General features: G+C 44.3%; 1 protein-coding gene across 1 annotated transcript in view; it reads left to right on the plus strand.

Moving 5' to 3' along the window:
• LOC306942674 (calpain-1 catalytic subunit-like) overlaps positions 1–17,133 on the plus strand; it is a gene marked incomplete at both ends in the record, with an annotated part of 34,075 nt that extends 16,942 nt beyond the window's left edge. Inside the window, 21 exons of the mRNA XM_079528681.1 lie at positions 909–1,101; positions 1,738–1,812; positions 2,103–2,194; positions 2,644–2,715; positions 2,852–3,009; positions 4,358–4,503; positions 5,968–5,979; positions 6,167–6,366; positions 7,794–7,839; positions 7,991–8,053; positions 9,274–9,340; positions 10,018–10,073; positions 11,205–11,283; positions 11,372–11,485; positions 11,612–11,691; positions 12,023–12,089; positions 13,952–14,073; positions 14,231–14,309; positions 14,557–14,685; positions 16,758–16,834; positions 17,125–17,133. Of these exons, the coding sequence (XP_079384807.1) occupies positions 909–1,101; positions 1,738–1,812; positions 2,103–2,194; positions 2,644–2,715; positions 2,852–3,009; positions 4,358–4,503; positions 5,968–5,979; positions 6,167–6,366; positions 7,794–7,839; positions 7,991–8,053; positions 9,274–9,340; positions 10,018–10,073; positions 11,205–11,283; positions 11,372–11,485; positions 11,612–11,691; positions 12,023–12,089; positions 13,952–14,073; positions 14,231–14,309; positions 14,557–14,685; positions 16,758–16,834; positions 17,125–17,133 (1,936 nt within the window). The remainder of the gene's footprint in view (positions 1–908; positions 1,102–1,737; positions 1,813–2,102; positions 2,195–2,643; positions 2,716–2,851; positions 3,010–4,357; positions 4,504–5,967; positions 5,980–6,166; positions 6,367–7,793; positions 7,840–7,990; positions 8,054–9,273; positions 9,341–10,017; positions 10,074–11,204; positions 11,284–11,371; positions 11,486–11,611; positions 11,692–12,022; positions 12,090–13,951; positions 14,074–14,230; positions 14,310–14,556; positions 14,686–16,757; positions 16,835–17,124) is intronic.
• Positions 17,134–17,200: the final 67 nt, after the last annotated feature.

Below are 17,200 nucleotides of genomic sequence, written 5' to 3' on the forward strand. Positions count from 1 at the left end.
GTTCTGACAACTCCGTTCACTTCATGGGGCTTCAGTCCAATGGCGGCTCTTTGTCCCCTTTCAGGCTGCATGAACAGCGCTCGAGCGCTCGGTTTTCTGCCCCCTCAATATCGCAACTCTTCTACTAGATGGCTCTGGTCGTGATTGGCTGCTTCTAGCCAATGGGACGGCAAAAGCGGACTCTGGGCAATGGGAAGCCGTCCCATTGGCTAGAAGCAGCCATACTATATCTCTGGGCAGCCACGCAGACTGCAGACTCGCAACGCAGATCACTCACCACAGTCACACTCACGGCTTTGACGGAGAAGACACGTTTGCACGTCACACGATATAAGTTTGCGGCAGCATACACATTACTAAAATAATACTCATTGCGAACGCAGTGATTGCGAACGCAGTGATTGCGAACGCAGTGAGCATTTACTATGAGACCCAGCAGATCATGTCTGTCTGTCTGTCTGTGTGTCTGTGTGTCACGCTGTAACACCACCCGCCCACCACCAGAGGGCGCAGCTGTATCACACACAAAAACACACACACACATGCACGCAAACTTAACTTAAAAAAAAACGTAACTTAAAAAAAAAACGTAAAAAGGAAAAACTTAAAAAGGAAAAAACTTTAAAAGAAAAAACTTTTAAAAAAAAGCCTAAAAAAGAAACACGCACGCACGCACACATACACACACTAAAAAAAAAACTTGAAAAAACATTTAATTTAAAAAAACGTAACTTAAAAAAACCCTTAAAAAGTACGTAATTTATTCTAATTGTTGTTATTGCAATTTACGAGCTGCGTTCGCTTCCCGCGTTTGCGCGTCTTACTTGTACTAATATGGGACACACACACACACACACGAAAAGGAAAACAACGTCTCTATTCTGCTGTGTGGTTTCTCTCTCCGTCAGGCTGTACGGCTCCTACAGGCTGATGAACGAGGCGTACCCGGCCGAGGCCTTCATGGACTTCTTGGGAGGGTTCCAGATGACCTACGGGCTGCAGGGGGTGGTGGACAGGAAGGAGGTGGAGCTGCTGTGGGCCACGCTCAACAGGGCCGTGGCCTACAGGTCCATGCTGGTCTGCAGCACCGCCTTGAGAGGGGTATGTACTCTATCTATCTATCTATCTATCTATCTATCTATCTATCTATCTATCTATCTATCTATCTATCTGTCTATCTGTGCTGTAGCACCGCCATGAGAGGGGTATGTACTATATCTATCTATCTATCTATCTATCTGTGCTGTAGCACCGCCATGAGAGGGGTATGTACTATATCTATCTATCTATCTATCTATCTATCTATCTATCTATCTGTGCTGTAGCACCGCCATGAGAGGGGTATGCACTCTATCTATCTATCTATCTATCTATCTATCTATCTATCTATCTATCTGTGCTGTAGCACCGCCATGGGAGGGGTATGTACTCTATCTATCTATCTATCTATCTATGGTAAATGGTGCATTTATATAGCGCCTTTATCCAAGGCGCTTTACATAGATTACATTCACCCATTCACACGTACAGTCACACACCGATGGCGACAGAAACCATGCAAGGCACCAACCAGCACATCAGGAGCAATCAGGGGTTCAGTGTCTTGCTCAAGGACACTTCGACACTAACTCTGGGGGAGCCCGGGTTTGACCTGAACTGACAACCTTGCGGTTACCATCCAGCCACTCTACGCCTGAGCCACTGCCGCCCCTCCTAACCTGTATTCTGTTGTTTCAGGATGTGTTGTTGAACACAGTGTCGGACACCGGACTGCTGTCATGCCACACCTACATCGTCACCAAATTCACTGAGGTACAGTATAGATAGAGTATAGACATGCTAGCCCATCATAAAAAAGCCAATAAAACACAGCTGACGTCTGTCTAAACAACGTGTGTCTGTACTAAAACATTCTAAACAACGGGTATCTGTACTAAAACACTGTAAACAACGTGTGTCTGTACTAAAACATTCTAAACAACGGGTATCTGTACTAAAACACTGTAAACAACGGGTATCTGTACTAAAACATTGTAAACAACGTGTATCTGTACTAAAACACTGCTGACGTCTGTCTAAACAACGTGTGTCTGTATGTGTAGGTTTTCGACGGCCCGACCATGCAGAAACACCAGCTCGTGCGAGTGATGAATCCTTGGGGAGCGAAGGAATGGACCGGGAAGTGGAGTGACAAGTACGTAACACGGCCATGTTTCCATCAGAGTTTGGAAGCACTCGTTTTCAGTAAAGCAATGTCCTGCTGCCTCCTGCATTATGTGCTAATTCAAAACAGGTGGTACACAGGGCAGTTGAGGGATATCTAACGAGCGCTTCCAAACTCATAACATGTCTGTAGTGGGTTTTTATGGAACAAACACTTTGAGGATAGAAAGAGAATAATTCAAGCTTTCCGTACAGCTGCGATGTTGGTGAGTTTGATGTTGTTTAATACAATCAGACAGGACTTTTATGTTTGGATGAATGGGCTGCCAATGGAAGTTACACCTAGGTAGCACCTAGCCATTAACTTATATGGTAAGATGGCCGCGGTCTGCATACCATGTGTTGTTCTTGCTTACTCTCTAAATCACTCTGGATTAAGAGCGTCTGACATTGTGATGGTGTCGTTCTTGTGTCAAACAGGTCCAGCGTGTGGGACACCATCAGCTGTGAGGATCGCGGCAAACTGATCAAGATGGACGACGGCGAGTTCTGGTAAATACGCCAACGCCATTTTTATAAGAGGTTGAATAGCATTTTTTGAGGGGCACTATGTGTATGTATGAAATATTGGAAAAACAAAATAACTAAAACCACAGTAAGGACATTAATTTCTGTATGTATCTCCCAGGATGGACTTCCAGGACTTCCTGAAGTATTTCCAGATGCTGACCGTGTGCTGCGAGACCCCGGCCTTCCTGAGCGCTGACGTCACCTCCATGTGGAAGACCATGGTCTTCGACGGGAAATGGCTCGCGGGCGTGTCCGCGGGAGGAGCCATCGGCAAACGTACGTAAATATGGACACAAACATGGGTTCAAATTATGGCTGTACAGTTGGAGGCCATCGATATTGTCCTTTTCTTTTTGCTGAGGTTTGCGTGATCTGCGCAAAAGGACAGTTAACCCATTTTGGGCGGGAACCCCTTTTGGTGTTTTAAACATTATGTTATAATTTAGCTATTGAAAAATAGCAGATCTACAAGCTCATAGCGCGCCACCGAGTGGCGCGCTACGAGCTTGTAGGTCTGCTATTTTTGAAAAATCGTGAAAATATTTATTTCAGAAAACTGGCGGATTTAGAAGGATTTTTTAAAATGTTGAGGTCAGGCCTAAATGGGTCAAATGATAAGGGACAATATCGGTGGCACCCAACTGTATGTCATGTCTGTTACAGTAGGGGTGCACGATCATGAAATTCTATGACCGATATATCCGATCCCCGATTATTTGCAGGGTCGGTATCTGCAGATACCGATTCTGACCGATTCCGATATTATACAGATAGGACCACAATGGAAACAAGCCTATAGGCCCTATAGGGGCTTATTGGCCCAAAGCCTGTTAGTAAAGTATTCAATCAATAAATAGCCTATACTCTTTTCCAAGTGTCTGTTTTCACTACACAAATTAAATGTAGAAAAATGTACAGTTTATTTTTACTTAAGATTTCACATCATGTTTGTCTAGTGGTACTAGACACTTATGATTTATATTGAACTCATTGATGATTTTTTTAAATTTTCATTTAAAAAACAATTTGCTGGTGAAAACCGATTAAATTATCTGTATTATTTTGAGACCGCTCCGATATGGCATTTTTTAGGGCCGATCTGGCCTATTCCGATTATTGATTGATTGATTGAAGAATTTATTAACAGTTTGCAGAATTACAGTACATTTCAAGCACAAACTCAATACAAAGGTTGTTAACTGTGAGTGGACGACCCAATTAAGCATTACACTTGTTTCCAATAGGGTCCACCATGTTCAAATCATCAAAACATTTAGAGACGTACGAATAGACACTTCTATAGACAGAACAGGAATTCATCATAAAGGAGGTAAAAAGGGAAAAGAAACATATACAGTGAGGGGAAAAAAGGGGTGGGCGGTGGGGGGGAATGCTACAGGTACCCATTAATCGTGCATCCCTACTTTACAGTATTACTTGGGGACGGGGCGGTTTTGATATCAATAATCTCCGTCCTTTTGATCAATCTCCGTCTTGAGCGCTGGGCGTTACTAATTGATAGGGCGGAGAAATCCGTCCTGTGCGCTCAAGGTGTTAACAACAGTTCCACATGCCTTCTAAACACCTGTGTGTTTCCCCCCCCCCCCCCCCCCCACCTCTGCAGCTACGTTCTGGATGAACCCTCAGTACCGCGTCACCGTGGGAGGTGTGGACCTGACCGTGCTCAAGAAGATGCTGATGACCCTGATGCAGAAGCCCTCCAACCTCAAAGAGACCAGGCTCAGAGCCGTGGGGTACACCATCTTCGAGGTGGGTCCGCTCGTCTCATCTCATCACGTCGTAGAGACAATTTGGACAGTATTATGCGTGTCTTAACCCATTTTGGGCGGGAACCCCTTTTGGTGTTTTGTTATAATTTAGCTATTGAAAAATAGCAGATCTACAAGCTCATAGCGCGCCACCGAGTGGCGCGCTACGAGCTTGTAGGTCTGCTATTTTTGAAAAATCGTGAAAATATTTATTTCAGAAAACTGGAGGATTTAGAAGAGTTTTTTTTTTAATTTCGAGGTCAGGCCTAAATGGGTGAAGTACCAGGTCTTATTACTTAACTTAAGACCTGGAGGCGTGATCAATGCCATTTGGCTATTCTGAGTGGCCAAACAGCATTGACCACGCCTCCAGGTCTTAAGTTAAGTCATAAGACCTGGTACTTAAGACATGCATAATACTGCCCTTAAAGTCCCTGTGACTTTTTATGTTTTTTTTTAATGTAGAGGTCAACGTTTACAATCCCCAACAGTTTTAAAGCGTTGTTCATGTTGCATTAATTGCTACATATCCTCAGGGGGGCGCCAAAAGCAACCTGCCGGATTCATTTTCGCCCCTGCATAGACAAACACTGTAATGACATGATGGGGGTGTCAATTTACAATTTAGGCATTTAGCAGACGCTCTTAATCCAGAGCGATTTACATTAAGCAAGAACAAAAAGCATGGGAATACATCACATATGAAAAGCATTTATCATGAAACATGCGTAAGCTAAGAACGTAACAGTGGAATGTCTATATAATGAAACTATACATATAAACTATACATATATACTATACTATGCTATACATATGTACTATGACATGCTATGACTACATACAATGCAATTATAGTGCTGTCTACATGACATGCTAAAAGTCTGTATCAAATGCTATCTAAGTGTACAAAGATGCTATCTAAGGGGGTAGGGTAAGTGCTATCTAAGGGGGTAGGGTAAGTGCTATCTAAGGGGGTAGGGTAAGTGCTATCTAAGGGGGTAGGGTAAGTGCTATCTAAGGGGGTAGGGTAAGTGCTATCTAAGGGGGTAGGGTAAGTGCTATCTAAGGGGGTAGGGTAAGTGCTATCTAAGGGGGTAGGGTAAGTGCTATCTAAGGGGGTAGGGTAAGTGCTATCTAAGGGGGTAGGGTAAGTGCTATCTAAGGGGGTAGGGTAAGTGCTATGGGCCATGATGGAGTCTGAAAAGGTGGGTTTTCAGACTGCGGCGGTGTCAAGACTACTACATCCACTACTACATCCACTCAAATAGGGATTAAACCTTTTGAAGTCTTGGGCGTAAAGCACAAAAAAAGTACATGTTGAGGTAGCTAGTACTGATCATGACCGAACCTCAACATTTATCAACCAGCATATGTCAGATATTACAACACCTGAAAAAAACAAAAACAACTTTGACATTGTTTTCTTGTTTCCTTTTCTTTCTTTTGTTTACATTAAATTCAACAGGTGCCAGTCGGGGTGAGTAACCTTTTCCATTATAGACACAAATAAACAACAACTCAATTTCACAAACCGAAAAATAAACGAAACACATTAAAAAGATAAAAGGTGAATTCCATAACGTGTGTCTCTTCCTTCCACCAGACGCCAGTGGGACGCCTGGACGCTTCCTTCTTCAATAACGTGTGTCTCTTCCTTCCACCAGACGCCAGTGGGACGCCTGGACGCTTCCTTCTTCAGCGTAAACAACGTGCCTCTGCAGAAGTTCTACGGCTTCGACAGAGACCTGACGGTGGAGCTGGCCCTGAAGGCTGGAGAGTACGTGGTGGTTCCCTCCTTCATGGAGGCCCACGAGAGCGGAGAGTTCCTGTTCTCCGTCACCTCCAACGAGGATGTCAGCGCTGTGTGAGTACAGGACATACAGTCGGGTGCCATTGGTCTTGTCCCTTTTCATTTAGCTGTTCTTTTCCTTTTGCGAATATTGGAAAATTAGTTCTGAAATCACTGCACAAAAAGCGTGGAATACGGATGTGTATATTACAGGAAACTCCCGTTAAACTTTCCAACAAACTCCGGTAAACTCCCGAATTGTACCATCACACCTGTATATTACCGTATATTAACTGTATATGCTGCTAAACTTGAGGTTTACGGGCAACATACAGTGCCCCTAATTTCCCCTAACTCCTCTTTTCACGCAGTGCATGGGCAACTGGCGGCCCCCGGGGGCCACATACGGCCCATTTGGGTCCCATTGTTTTTAATAGTCTTTGGTATGATGACGCGACCAGGGAATCGAACCGCGACCTCAGTGAGGACACTCTTAACCCCTTTAGAACACTGGGCTGGCTGGTCTCCGTTGCGAAAAGGATGGCAGGTTTTCATAGTTAACTGTAGTTAACTAACAACGTAAAAAGTGGAGACCTACGACAGTGGATAGTTTGTCTTCGCTGTCACAACCAACGTGAAGACACTTCCATGGCGTAAATACTAATACTATAATATCTTAATTTATGGAATGTGACCTACAGCATGAGCCAAGGAGAGTAAATCTCCTACTGTTTACATCGAAGCCAAACTGAATGATGTGATGCCGTAACTAAGCAACAAGTATTTTGAAGGTGGAACATTGCAGGGGGTTTACAGTATATTTTAGTAATAACAAGCAATGATTATCAGGCAACAGCTTTGGTGTTTTGGAACATTACCACTACTCAGTGGTGGAAAAAGTACTCAATTGTTTTACTTAAGTAAAAGTACCAATACTGCAATTTATAAGTAAAAGTACGGAATTTAAAATGTACTTGAGTAAAAGTACAAAAATATCAGCATCAAAATGTACTTAAAGTACTACAAGTAAAAGTACTCATATTGCAGAATGTCCCATTTCACAAGTTCAAAATGTGTACAAAATCGATTGAAAATAGCCGATCTACAAGCTCACAATTGAGAGCTTGTAGATCAGCTATTTTCAAATGGCCGAAAGGTATAGGGTTGAAGTGGTTAATGTATGTTTTCTAATCAAAATTTAAATCTCCAAAGTAACTAGTAACTAAAGTTTTCAAATAATTGTAGTGGAGTAAAAGTACAAAGTTTGGCTCCGAGATGTAGTGGAGTAGAAGTAAAAGTACTGGAAATTGGAAATACTCCATGTAAAGTACAAATACCTCAAAAGTACAGTACTTAAGTAAAAATACTTAGTTACTTTCCACCACTGATTGTAGCATAGTACTTGTGCAGTACAAAGTAAAAGGCCAAAGAAAAGCACTCGTTTGCGTAAAGTTGCCATCCTTTTAGAAAGTTCTGACGCGTTTCTACCTCTCATCGCGCAGGGAATACGTCGAGGAGGAAGAAGTCATCGTAGTGCACAAGATCAAGGTATGAACTAAAACACGCACACGCACGCACGCACACACACAAACACACACACACGCACACACAGCACCAAGGTATGAACTAAGATGCACTGTAACTACATGTACGGCCCTCCACTGTGCGATTCATTCATGTCTGTTCTGTTCACTTCAAGGTGGCAGCTCTGCCCGTGGAGAAGGAGGTGGTGTTCGACATCTTCACCAAGTACACCGTTGAGGTGAGTGATGTGTTCTATTTACTTCTATAGTTCCACATCCCTCCCTTCATACCTCACTTCACCTTTACACGTATCCATGTGTCTGTTCTGCCCCTCATCGACAGTGCACAAAGTACTTTAGTTAACCGATTTAGACCTACCATCAATTCTACAAATAACTTCTAAAAGTTTTCTGAAAAACCTGTGTTTCTATGTCAGTGGTTCTCACCTTTTCTCATGTCAAGGACCCCCAGATTTATATATATTTGGCCACAAATATTTGAGTTAAAAACGTTCGCTCTGAAATAAATGGTAAATGGTAAAATTTAAATAATAATTGAAATAATATATATTAATAGATTTGCACCACATTTCATAGCAGACCTACACGCTCGTAAGCATGGCAAAAAAATACTTAAAGTGCCATTTCACCCCTTGCAACCAGAGCTTATTTTAAGCATTCAAAATATATTGTTTTTCTTCAGAAATGGTCATCAAAACATATCAGTTAGGAATGTCCCGATCACGTTTTTTTGCTCCCGATCCGATTCCGATCATTTGATTTTGAGACATACCGATACCGATCTGTCCCGATCCGATCTTTACATTTTAACACTTATTCACAATAGCAAATATCCTAATGTATGTCACTATAGTCTAGTCTGTTGTGTAACTATACTTTTATTAGAATGAGTCATTGTGTTTTCTTTTTTCTTTCTATGAAAGTATGGAATCATAGCAAAATAATGATGTATTGGTTAATTAGAGTGAATACAGTTCTACATCTTATAGAACTGAAGTCAAGTTAAAACTCTTAAAGAGTATCTCTCTCATTCAGAGAGAGGACTACAGACACCTATCCTCTTAAAGAGTATCTCTCTCATTCAGAGAGAGGACTACAGACACATATCCCATCATGCATAGCGGGGGTTGCATTTCCTTTGTTTTCATCACAGGTGTCTTTCACGCCTCTGAGTGTGACTAGTCTTTGTTTGATGATCTCTGACTGGGACCAGAAGGAAAACAACTAGCATAAACACAACAGTTTTTTACAAAATCTCATTGCTTATACATCTTTCTTTGAGATGTACATTAGACAAACAAAAATCCGATCTTTTCTCCCTGATTCCCGATCTTTTGAAAATCATGTGATCGGAAGTCGTTTTCCGATCTCCCGATCCGATCAGGACAACCCTAATATCAGTGATAGTGAACATGGTGTGTGTTCTGTGTGTTGCCAGGGTGCCGTGGAGGAGGTCATGGACGCCAAGCAGATCATGATGCTGCTGAACGAACACGTGGTCGCCGGTGAGTCCAGTGGTCTGACGTTCTTTCCATCTGTTCAGTATACTATAGTGTATTACTGTACTGTATTCATCTGTTCAGTATACTAGTGTTCTTTCCATCTGTTCAGTATACTAGTGTTCTTTCCATCTGTTCAGTATACTAGTGTTCTTTCCATCTGTTCAGTATACTAGTTTTCTTTCCATCTGTTCAGTATACTAGTGTTCTTTCCATCTGTTCAGTATACTATAGTGTATTACTGTACTGTATTCATCGTAAATATGCTTGTCAGATCGGTTCAGTATTAATTATTAAAACATTAGTCTCGCGTGTTGCCTCTCGCGATTTCCAAAAGCTTCCGTGACGGTTATACAGTCTGGAGCAACGGAAGCTCTTATCATGAGCAAAGCGATAAAGCGGAAGTGGAGACTCCATCCCCACTTCCGTTTCGCCTTTACAGTCGCCCATATTTATCCAGAAATAGAAATCATCTAAGCATTATAGCTTGTTGCTTAGCAGAAAAGGAAATAAAAAATATATATTTTAAAATACATTTTCAGCTCCCTTATTCGGATTTCGGGAGGTGTAGTTCCAGACTATATAGCATTTGGATATTGTGGAATAGTTACTACGTGAGACTATGACCAGTATCTTGACGCATTAGTAACCTAACCTACGTTGCTTGTCGCTGCTTTTCACAGATCTCAACGTCAAATTTGATTGGAGCGTCTGCAAGAGCCTGCTCGCCATGGTGGACGTATCCTTCCTTCACTACTATAAGTGTGTTTTAACCAGGCGGCCGGCAAGCATTCGCCGAGGCTATTAAGGAAGTACTGCAGTTCCCAGTAATGGCCTAGAAGGGGTCGCTATTTCGCCCCCTCCCGATGGTTGCAGAAGAGGCTTTCATGCCTGTTAAACGCAACGGGGCATTTGGCCACACTTCACACTGGATGTTGTTACCGTAGTAAACGCTCGCTAGTGCCGTCACTAGTTTAAAGTCCTCTGTCAAGGATCATGATATTTAGCTTTCTTGTATTTTTTTTAATTGATGATTAAGTACAGTTGGGTGCCACCGATATTGTCCCTTATCATTTGACCCATTTAGGCCTGACCTCAAAATTAAAAAAAAAATCCTTCTAAATCCTCCAGTTTTCTGAAATAAATATCTTCACGATTTTTCAAAAATAGCAGACCTACAAGCTCGTAGCGCGCCACTCGGTGCCGCGCTATGAGCTTGTAGATCTGCTATTTTTCAATAGCTAAATTATAACATAATGTTTAAAACACCAAAAGGGGTTCCCGCCCAAAATGGGTTAACTGTCCTTTTGCGCAGATCACGCAAACCTCAGCAAAAAGAAAAGGACAATATCGATGGCCTCCAACTGTATGTTATGCCCACCCTTGCTTCCCGTCCACCCAAAGCATGCGTTCCCGGTTCCGTTTTGGGACCAGAAACTCCAAGATGACTTGATGATTTGAATTATCTGAAATGCAGTGGTCTCAAAACGGCTAGAAACGAGTCCATATATTATTTTACAGTCACAGACATTCTTTTTTTGGTGTACTCTTTTGACTGTAACATGACATATTTTCACACTGTTGGAAGTTTTTTCATATGGTTTACATGAGACATCCTTGACATACTGAAAAAACAGACTGAACGAGTGGGAAAACTGACCTTCACGCAATTCACAGTCGTCTGGAGCAAGTTTGCAGCGTTCATGGTAACATTTTAACATGTAACAGTAACAAAACAAATCACAAAGCAAACACATCCAAAATGAATAGTTTCACTATTAAAACAGGAGATTGATATCCACAGTCCTTTGGTGCATTCGTTAAGTTACTAAAACTTTGTGTGAATCTTCTCTTATTTTTTTTATTCCAGAAAATCTTCTATCAATTGAATGTCTCGAAAACAGGAACTCTGACCTTCGAAGAGTTGAAGAAGGCGGTCAAGATGGCGGGTGAGCAACAGACCGTGACCTTTTAGTTTTCAACTGCTTTCTCCATACATAGAGTTACATGGTTTTAATGCTGTCTTTCCTCCACCAGGCATCGAGGTGAACGAGAACGTCCTGAAGATGCAGTACACGTTGCTCCAGGATCTCCACACCGTCTCTCTGGTGGACTTCCTCATGTTCATGCTTCGCATGGACAGCGTGTCCAGTGAGTAACAACAACCATCCAGATGGTCACACAAAACTAACGTTTTCAAATGATTGTAGTGGAGTCAAATAAATAAACAAATCACACTCGTGTGAAATATATTTCACTGTATTTTACTCCAACCAGGCGGTGTCTTTGCTTCGGTCACTCTCCCCACTGAGAAGGAAGCGGTGTTGGACATCGTCAAGAACTACACCACCGTGGTGGTGAGTCCTCTATTTTCCTCCTCTACGCCCCTTTCTTTCCCTCACTGCGTTATCCCCCCAGAAGCAAAGATTTGATTTAAAAACGTTTGCTCTGAAATAATATATCCAAAGATCTGCGCCACATTTTCAACATTTTTCAAAAATAGCAGACCTACAAGCTCGTAGCGCGGCACTCGGTGCCGCGCTATGAGCTTGTAGATCTGCTATTTTTCAATAGCTAAATGACATAATGACATAATGCTTAAAACACCAAAAGGGGTTCCCGTCCTGAATGGTTTAACTGCCCATGGCTGACCGTCATCATTTTTGTGTGTCTCTCATGTGCTTCCAGGACAGCGAGGTGGTGGAACTGAACGAAACCCAGATCATGATGCTGTTCAACGAACACCTGGTCGCCGGTGAGTCCATTAGTCTCTAGTCCAAGGGTTAATACAGGGGGTCCTCAGGGTTACTACAGGGGGTCCTCAGGGTCACTACAGGGGGTCCTCAGGGTCACTACAGGGGTCCCTCAGGGTCACTACAGGGGGTCCCTCAGGGTCACTACAGGGGGTCCTCAGGGTCACTACAGGGGTCCCTCAGGGTCACTACAGGGGGTCCCTCAGGGTCACTACACAGGGGGTCCCTCAGGGTCACTACAGGGGGTCCCTCAGGGTCACTACAGGGGGTCCTCAGGGTCACTACAGGGGGTCCCTCAGGGTCACTACACAGGGGGTCCCTCAGGGTCACTACAGGGGGTCCTCAGGGTTACTATACAGGGGGTCCTCAGGGTCACTACAGGGGGTCCTCAGGGTCACTACAGGGGGTCCTCAGGGTCACTACAGGGGGTCCCTCAGGGTCACTACAGGGGGTCCCTCAGGGTCACTACAGGGGGTCCTCAGGGTCACTACAGGGGGTCCCTCAGGGTCACTACAGGGGGTCCTCAGGGTTACTACAGGGGGTCTTCAGGGTCACTACAGGGGGTCCCTCAGGGTCACTACAGGGGGTCTTCAGGGTTAATACAGGGGGTCCTCAGGGTTACTACAGGGGGTCCTCAGGGTCACTACAGGGGGTCCTCAGGGTCACTACAGGGGGTCCTCAGGGTCACTACAGGGGGTCCTCAGGGTCACTACAGGGGGTCCCTCAGGGTCACTACAGGGGGTCCCTCAGGGTCACTACAGGGGGTCCTCAGGGTCACTACAGGGGGTCCCTCAGGGTCACTACAGGGGGTCTTCAGGGTTAATACAGGGGGTCCTCAGGGTTACTACAGGGGGTCTTCAGGGTCACTACAGGGGGTCCCTCAGGGTCACTACAGGGGGTCCTCAGGGTCACTACAGGGGGTCCTCAGGGTCACTACAGGGGGTCCTCAGGGTCACTACAGGGGGTCCTCAGGGTCACTACAGGGGGTCCCTCAGGGTCACTACAGGGGGTCCCTCAGGGTCACTACAGGGGGTCCTCAGGGTCACTACAGGGGGTCCCTCAGGGTCACTACAGGGGGTCCTCAGGGTTACTACAGGGGGTCTTCAGGGTCACTACAGGGGGTCCCTCAGGGTCACTACAGGGGGTCCTCAGGGTTACTACAGGGGGTCCTCAGGGTTACTACAGGGGGTCCCTCAGGGTCACTACACAGGGGGTCCCTCAGGGTTACTACAGGGGGTCCCTCAGGGTCACTACAGGGGGTCCTCAGGGTCACTACAGGGGGTCCTCAGGGTCACTACAGGGGGTCCCTCAGGGTCACTACACAGGGGGTCCCTCAGGGTCACTACAGGGGGTCCTCAGGGTCACTACAGGGGGTCCTCAGGGTCACTACAGGGGGTCCCTCAGGGTCACTACAGGGGGTCCTCAGGGTCACTACAGGGGGTCCTCAGGGTCACTACAGGGGTCCCTCAGGGTCACTACAGGGGTCCCTCAGGGTCACTACAGGGGGTCCTCAGGGTCACTACAGGGGTCCCTCAGGGTCACTACAGGGGGTCCTCAGGGTCACTACAGGGGTCCCTCAGGGTCACTACAGGGGGTCCCTCAGGGTCACTACACAGGGGGTCCCTCAGGGTTACTATACAGGGGGTTGTGCTGTTTGTGAATTAGCCAAGAGAGACCCTACGAGTGTGCTGTGTGTGTGATTTGGATTTGTTGATTTTTTTTTTATCTTTTTGATTTTTGAACATGATTGCATAGTTATGTGTGGAACCTTCCCTCTCTTGGTTTTTCTCGATGGGAACTATTTTTCTTTACTTGTAAAACTGTGATGTGACAATAAGGATGATTGTGATTCTTTCACATGCAGGTCTGACTGAGAAGTTTGACTGGAGCGTCTGCAAGAGCATGCTGACCATGGTGGACGCTCGCGGGGGGAAGGTGACCTTCAAGCAGTTCCTAACCCTCTGGACCAAGTTTACAACATTCAGGGTATTTTGGTTTTTTGATATTAGTAATCAAACAATTGATCATATACTGTAGATATACATCCCAAAAAAATATAATTTCACTATGAAAATCATTCGATATACACATGTCTTGCCAAGTTTGTAAAACTTTGTAAATCTTATTTTTTGATTACTTCCAGAAAATCTTCTATCAACTGAATGTCTCGAAATCAGGAATTCTGACCTTCGAAGAGTTGCTGAAAGCGCTCAAGGTCGCAGGTGAGGAACCATGTGTGATTATCACGTTTGTAATTTGAAGAAGAGAATATATATTCAAAGATTTGCACTACATTTTCACGATTTTTCAAAAATAGCAAGACCTACAAGCTCGTAGATCTGCTATTTTTCAATAGCTAAAGTATAAAAGAATGCTTAAAACACCAAAAGGGGTTCTGCCGCCCAGAATGGGTTTAATTAAGAAGGTACCACTTGCTTACTGAATGAATGTCTCTGTTTCCTCCTCCAGACATAGAGCTGGATGAGAGCCTCCTGAAGATGCAGTTCGCCAACCTCCAGAAGCGCTCCTTCGTCTCCCTGGTGGACTTCCTGGTGTTCATGCTTCGCATCGACAGCATGGCCAGTAAGTGCACTAAGTGTAAGTGTCCCTTAAGGATCGGGAGGCCCCGTGCATCACGTCATAATTGTAATGATAATTCATAATTATATTAAAAAAAAACAAAGCATGAACAGCACAGCCAAGTAAAAAAATACACTAAAGCAGCTTAATTAAACAACTATTTTACTTTGTCTTGACATTACTGTAAGGTATTTAACCCATTTTGACCTGAGATCAGATTCTAAAAAATGTCTTCTACATCCTGACAGTTTTCTGAAAAAGCTATGTTCAGTTGTTCAGACCTAGCAGACCTACAAGCTCGTAGCGTGCCACTCGGTGGAGCGCTATGAGCTTGTAGATCTGCTATTTTTCAATAGCTAAAGCATAACATGACTTACTTAGACTTAGTTCCTCCCGTTCCTATTGGAACATTGGGTGACGACTCCTCTCCATTTACTCCGGTGTCTGGCGACCCTTCTTGCTCCGTGCCAGCTGACACCCATCCTGCTTATAGGTCTTCCTTGGCTGTCTGTCTCCATGTCTTCTTTGGCCTCCCTCTCTTCCTCTTTCCACCTTCTGGCATCCAGTCCATTGCCACACTTGCCGGTCTCTCTCTTGGCAGTCGGAGTACGTGCCCAGCCATTCTCCTTCTCCTTTCATCGACGATGACAGACAGTGGTGCTACCCCTGCCCTTCTCATCACCTCCTCATTGGTGATGTGGTCTCTCCATGGGATCCTCAGGATGGATCTGAGGCATCGTCGGTGGAAGACATCCAACGTGTTGGCTGTCTTCATCCATGTCTCACAGGCGTAGGTCGCTGTTGGGATGACCACTGACATGTAGAGGCGTAGCTTGGTGGCCGTAGTGATGGTTTTAGACGACCAAATGTTGCGGAGCCGTTGAAACACTCCTGCAGCTTTTCCAACTCGGTTATTGACGTCTTTCTCCACGTCTCCTGTGTTTGAGATGTTACTTCCAAGATACGTGAAGTTGTCAACATATTCTATGTCATGTTGGCCTATAGTGAGTGGTGGAAGGTGTTGGTATTGTCCAATGGTCATGGCCTTAGTCTTTTCTTGGCTTATCCGTAAACCGACCTTATCTCCATGCTCATGGTAGCTGTTGGTCAACTCTTGGAGTGCAGGCTGGGTATGACTTAACAGAGCCAAGTCGTCCGCAAAGTCCAGATCGGCTAGTCTGCCCCCTCCCCACTTGATACCGAAGCTTTCCCCGGTGACGGACTTCCTCATCACAAAGTCAATTATAATGATGAAGAGCAGTGGTGACAGAATGCAACCCTGTCTTACACCGGTCACCATGTCAAAGTCGTGACCGGTGTAAGACAGGGTTGCATTCTGTCACCACAAGCATAACATGATGCTAACACCAAAAGGGGTTCCCGCCCAAACTGGGTTAACTGGGAGGCAGCATATATAGGCTATACAATGACGCGATCGCAACTCTCGGCGCTGCTAGTGCAGTGAGTGAGTGCACACACCGGGAAGTGGGAACAATTACAAACAAACAAACACAGGTCAACGTGACATGACAGGTCGAGTACCTGCAGTGATTATTAGCTACTGCCAACTAGTGGTAAGTGGACGTACAGGATGAGGCCGAACAATTGACAAGGCTGATTGGAAGGCTGCGATGCAATGCCATATTACTACTACTACTACTACTACTACTATTTTTTTTATTTCAAGTTTTCAAATGTTTTTAAAATAGCAGATCTACAAGCTCTCAATGTATCACATGACAATGCACTGAGAGCTCATAGATCTGCTATTTTCAAGTGGCCAAAATGTATGTTGAAGTGGTTAATGTATGTTTGTTTTGTAATAATAATCTAAATCTACAAAGTAACTACAAACCTGTCGGTCTAAAAGTGTACGACTAGATGCATGATGTATGAGTGTACTGTATGTATTGATAGTGATGAGTGTACTGTATGTATTGATAGTGATGAGTGTACTGTATGTATTGATAGTGATGAGTGTACTGTATGTATTGATAGTGGGCTCAATAAGAACCCGGCTCGATAGGCTTGATCCACAAGGTGCTCGTTATCAGTAAAACATTAACGAGCTCCGTGCCTGCTCCAATCAGGTGGTGGCTTTGCGACGGTCACTCTCCCCACCGAGAGGGAGGTGGTGTTCAACATGTTCAACACATACGTTGTTGAGGTGAGTGATGTATTGTATTTATTCTGTGTGTCGCTTCATGTCTCCATGTATTCACTTATCTGCTCTGCATCTCATCAATAGTGGACAGGATGGATACTTCTGCTCAAATATGAAAAGATGTGTACTAAGGTTAAAGTACTCGGGTACATGGTTTTTTTTGAGGGGCGTGTAATTTAGTGTAAATTATTGTCCTAACACAAACATTAAATGCCATTGACAATGAATGGAGAATTTATGTCATATGTGGACGAGCAAATCGGCTATTAAAGATTACATTTTCATTGACAAAGAATGGATGATGTACGATGATAAGAGCGCCCCTCACTTCACTCTGGTGTGATTTATTTTAATATATATTCATTGAAA

The sequence above is a fragment of the Electrona antarctica genome (genome assembly GCF_951216825.1).
Source record: "Electrona antarctica genome assembly, chromosome: 18".
Lineage (NCBI taxonomy): Eukaryota > Metazoa > Chordata > Actinopteri > Myctophiformes > Myctophidae > Electrona > Electrona antarctica.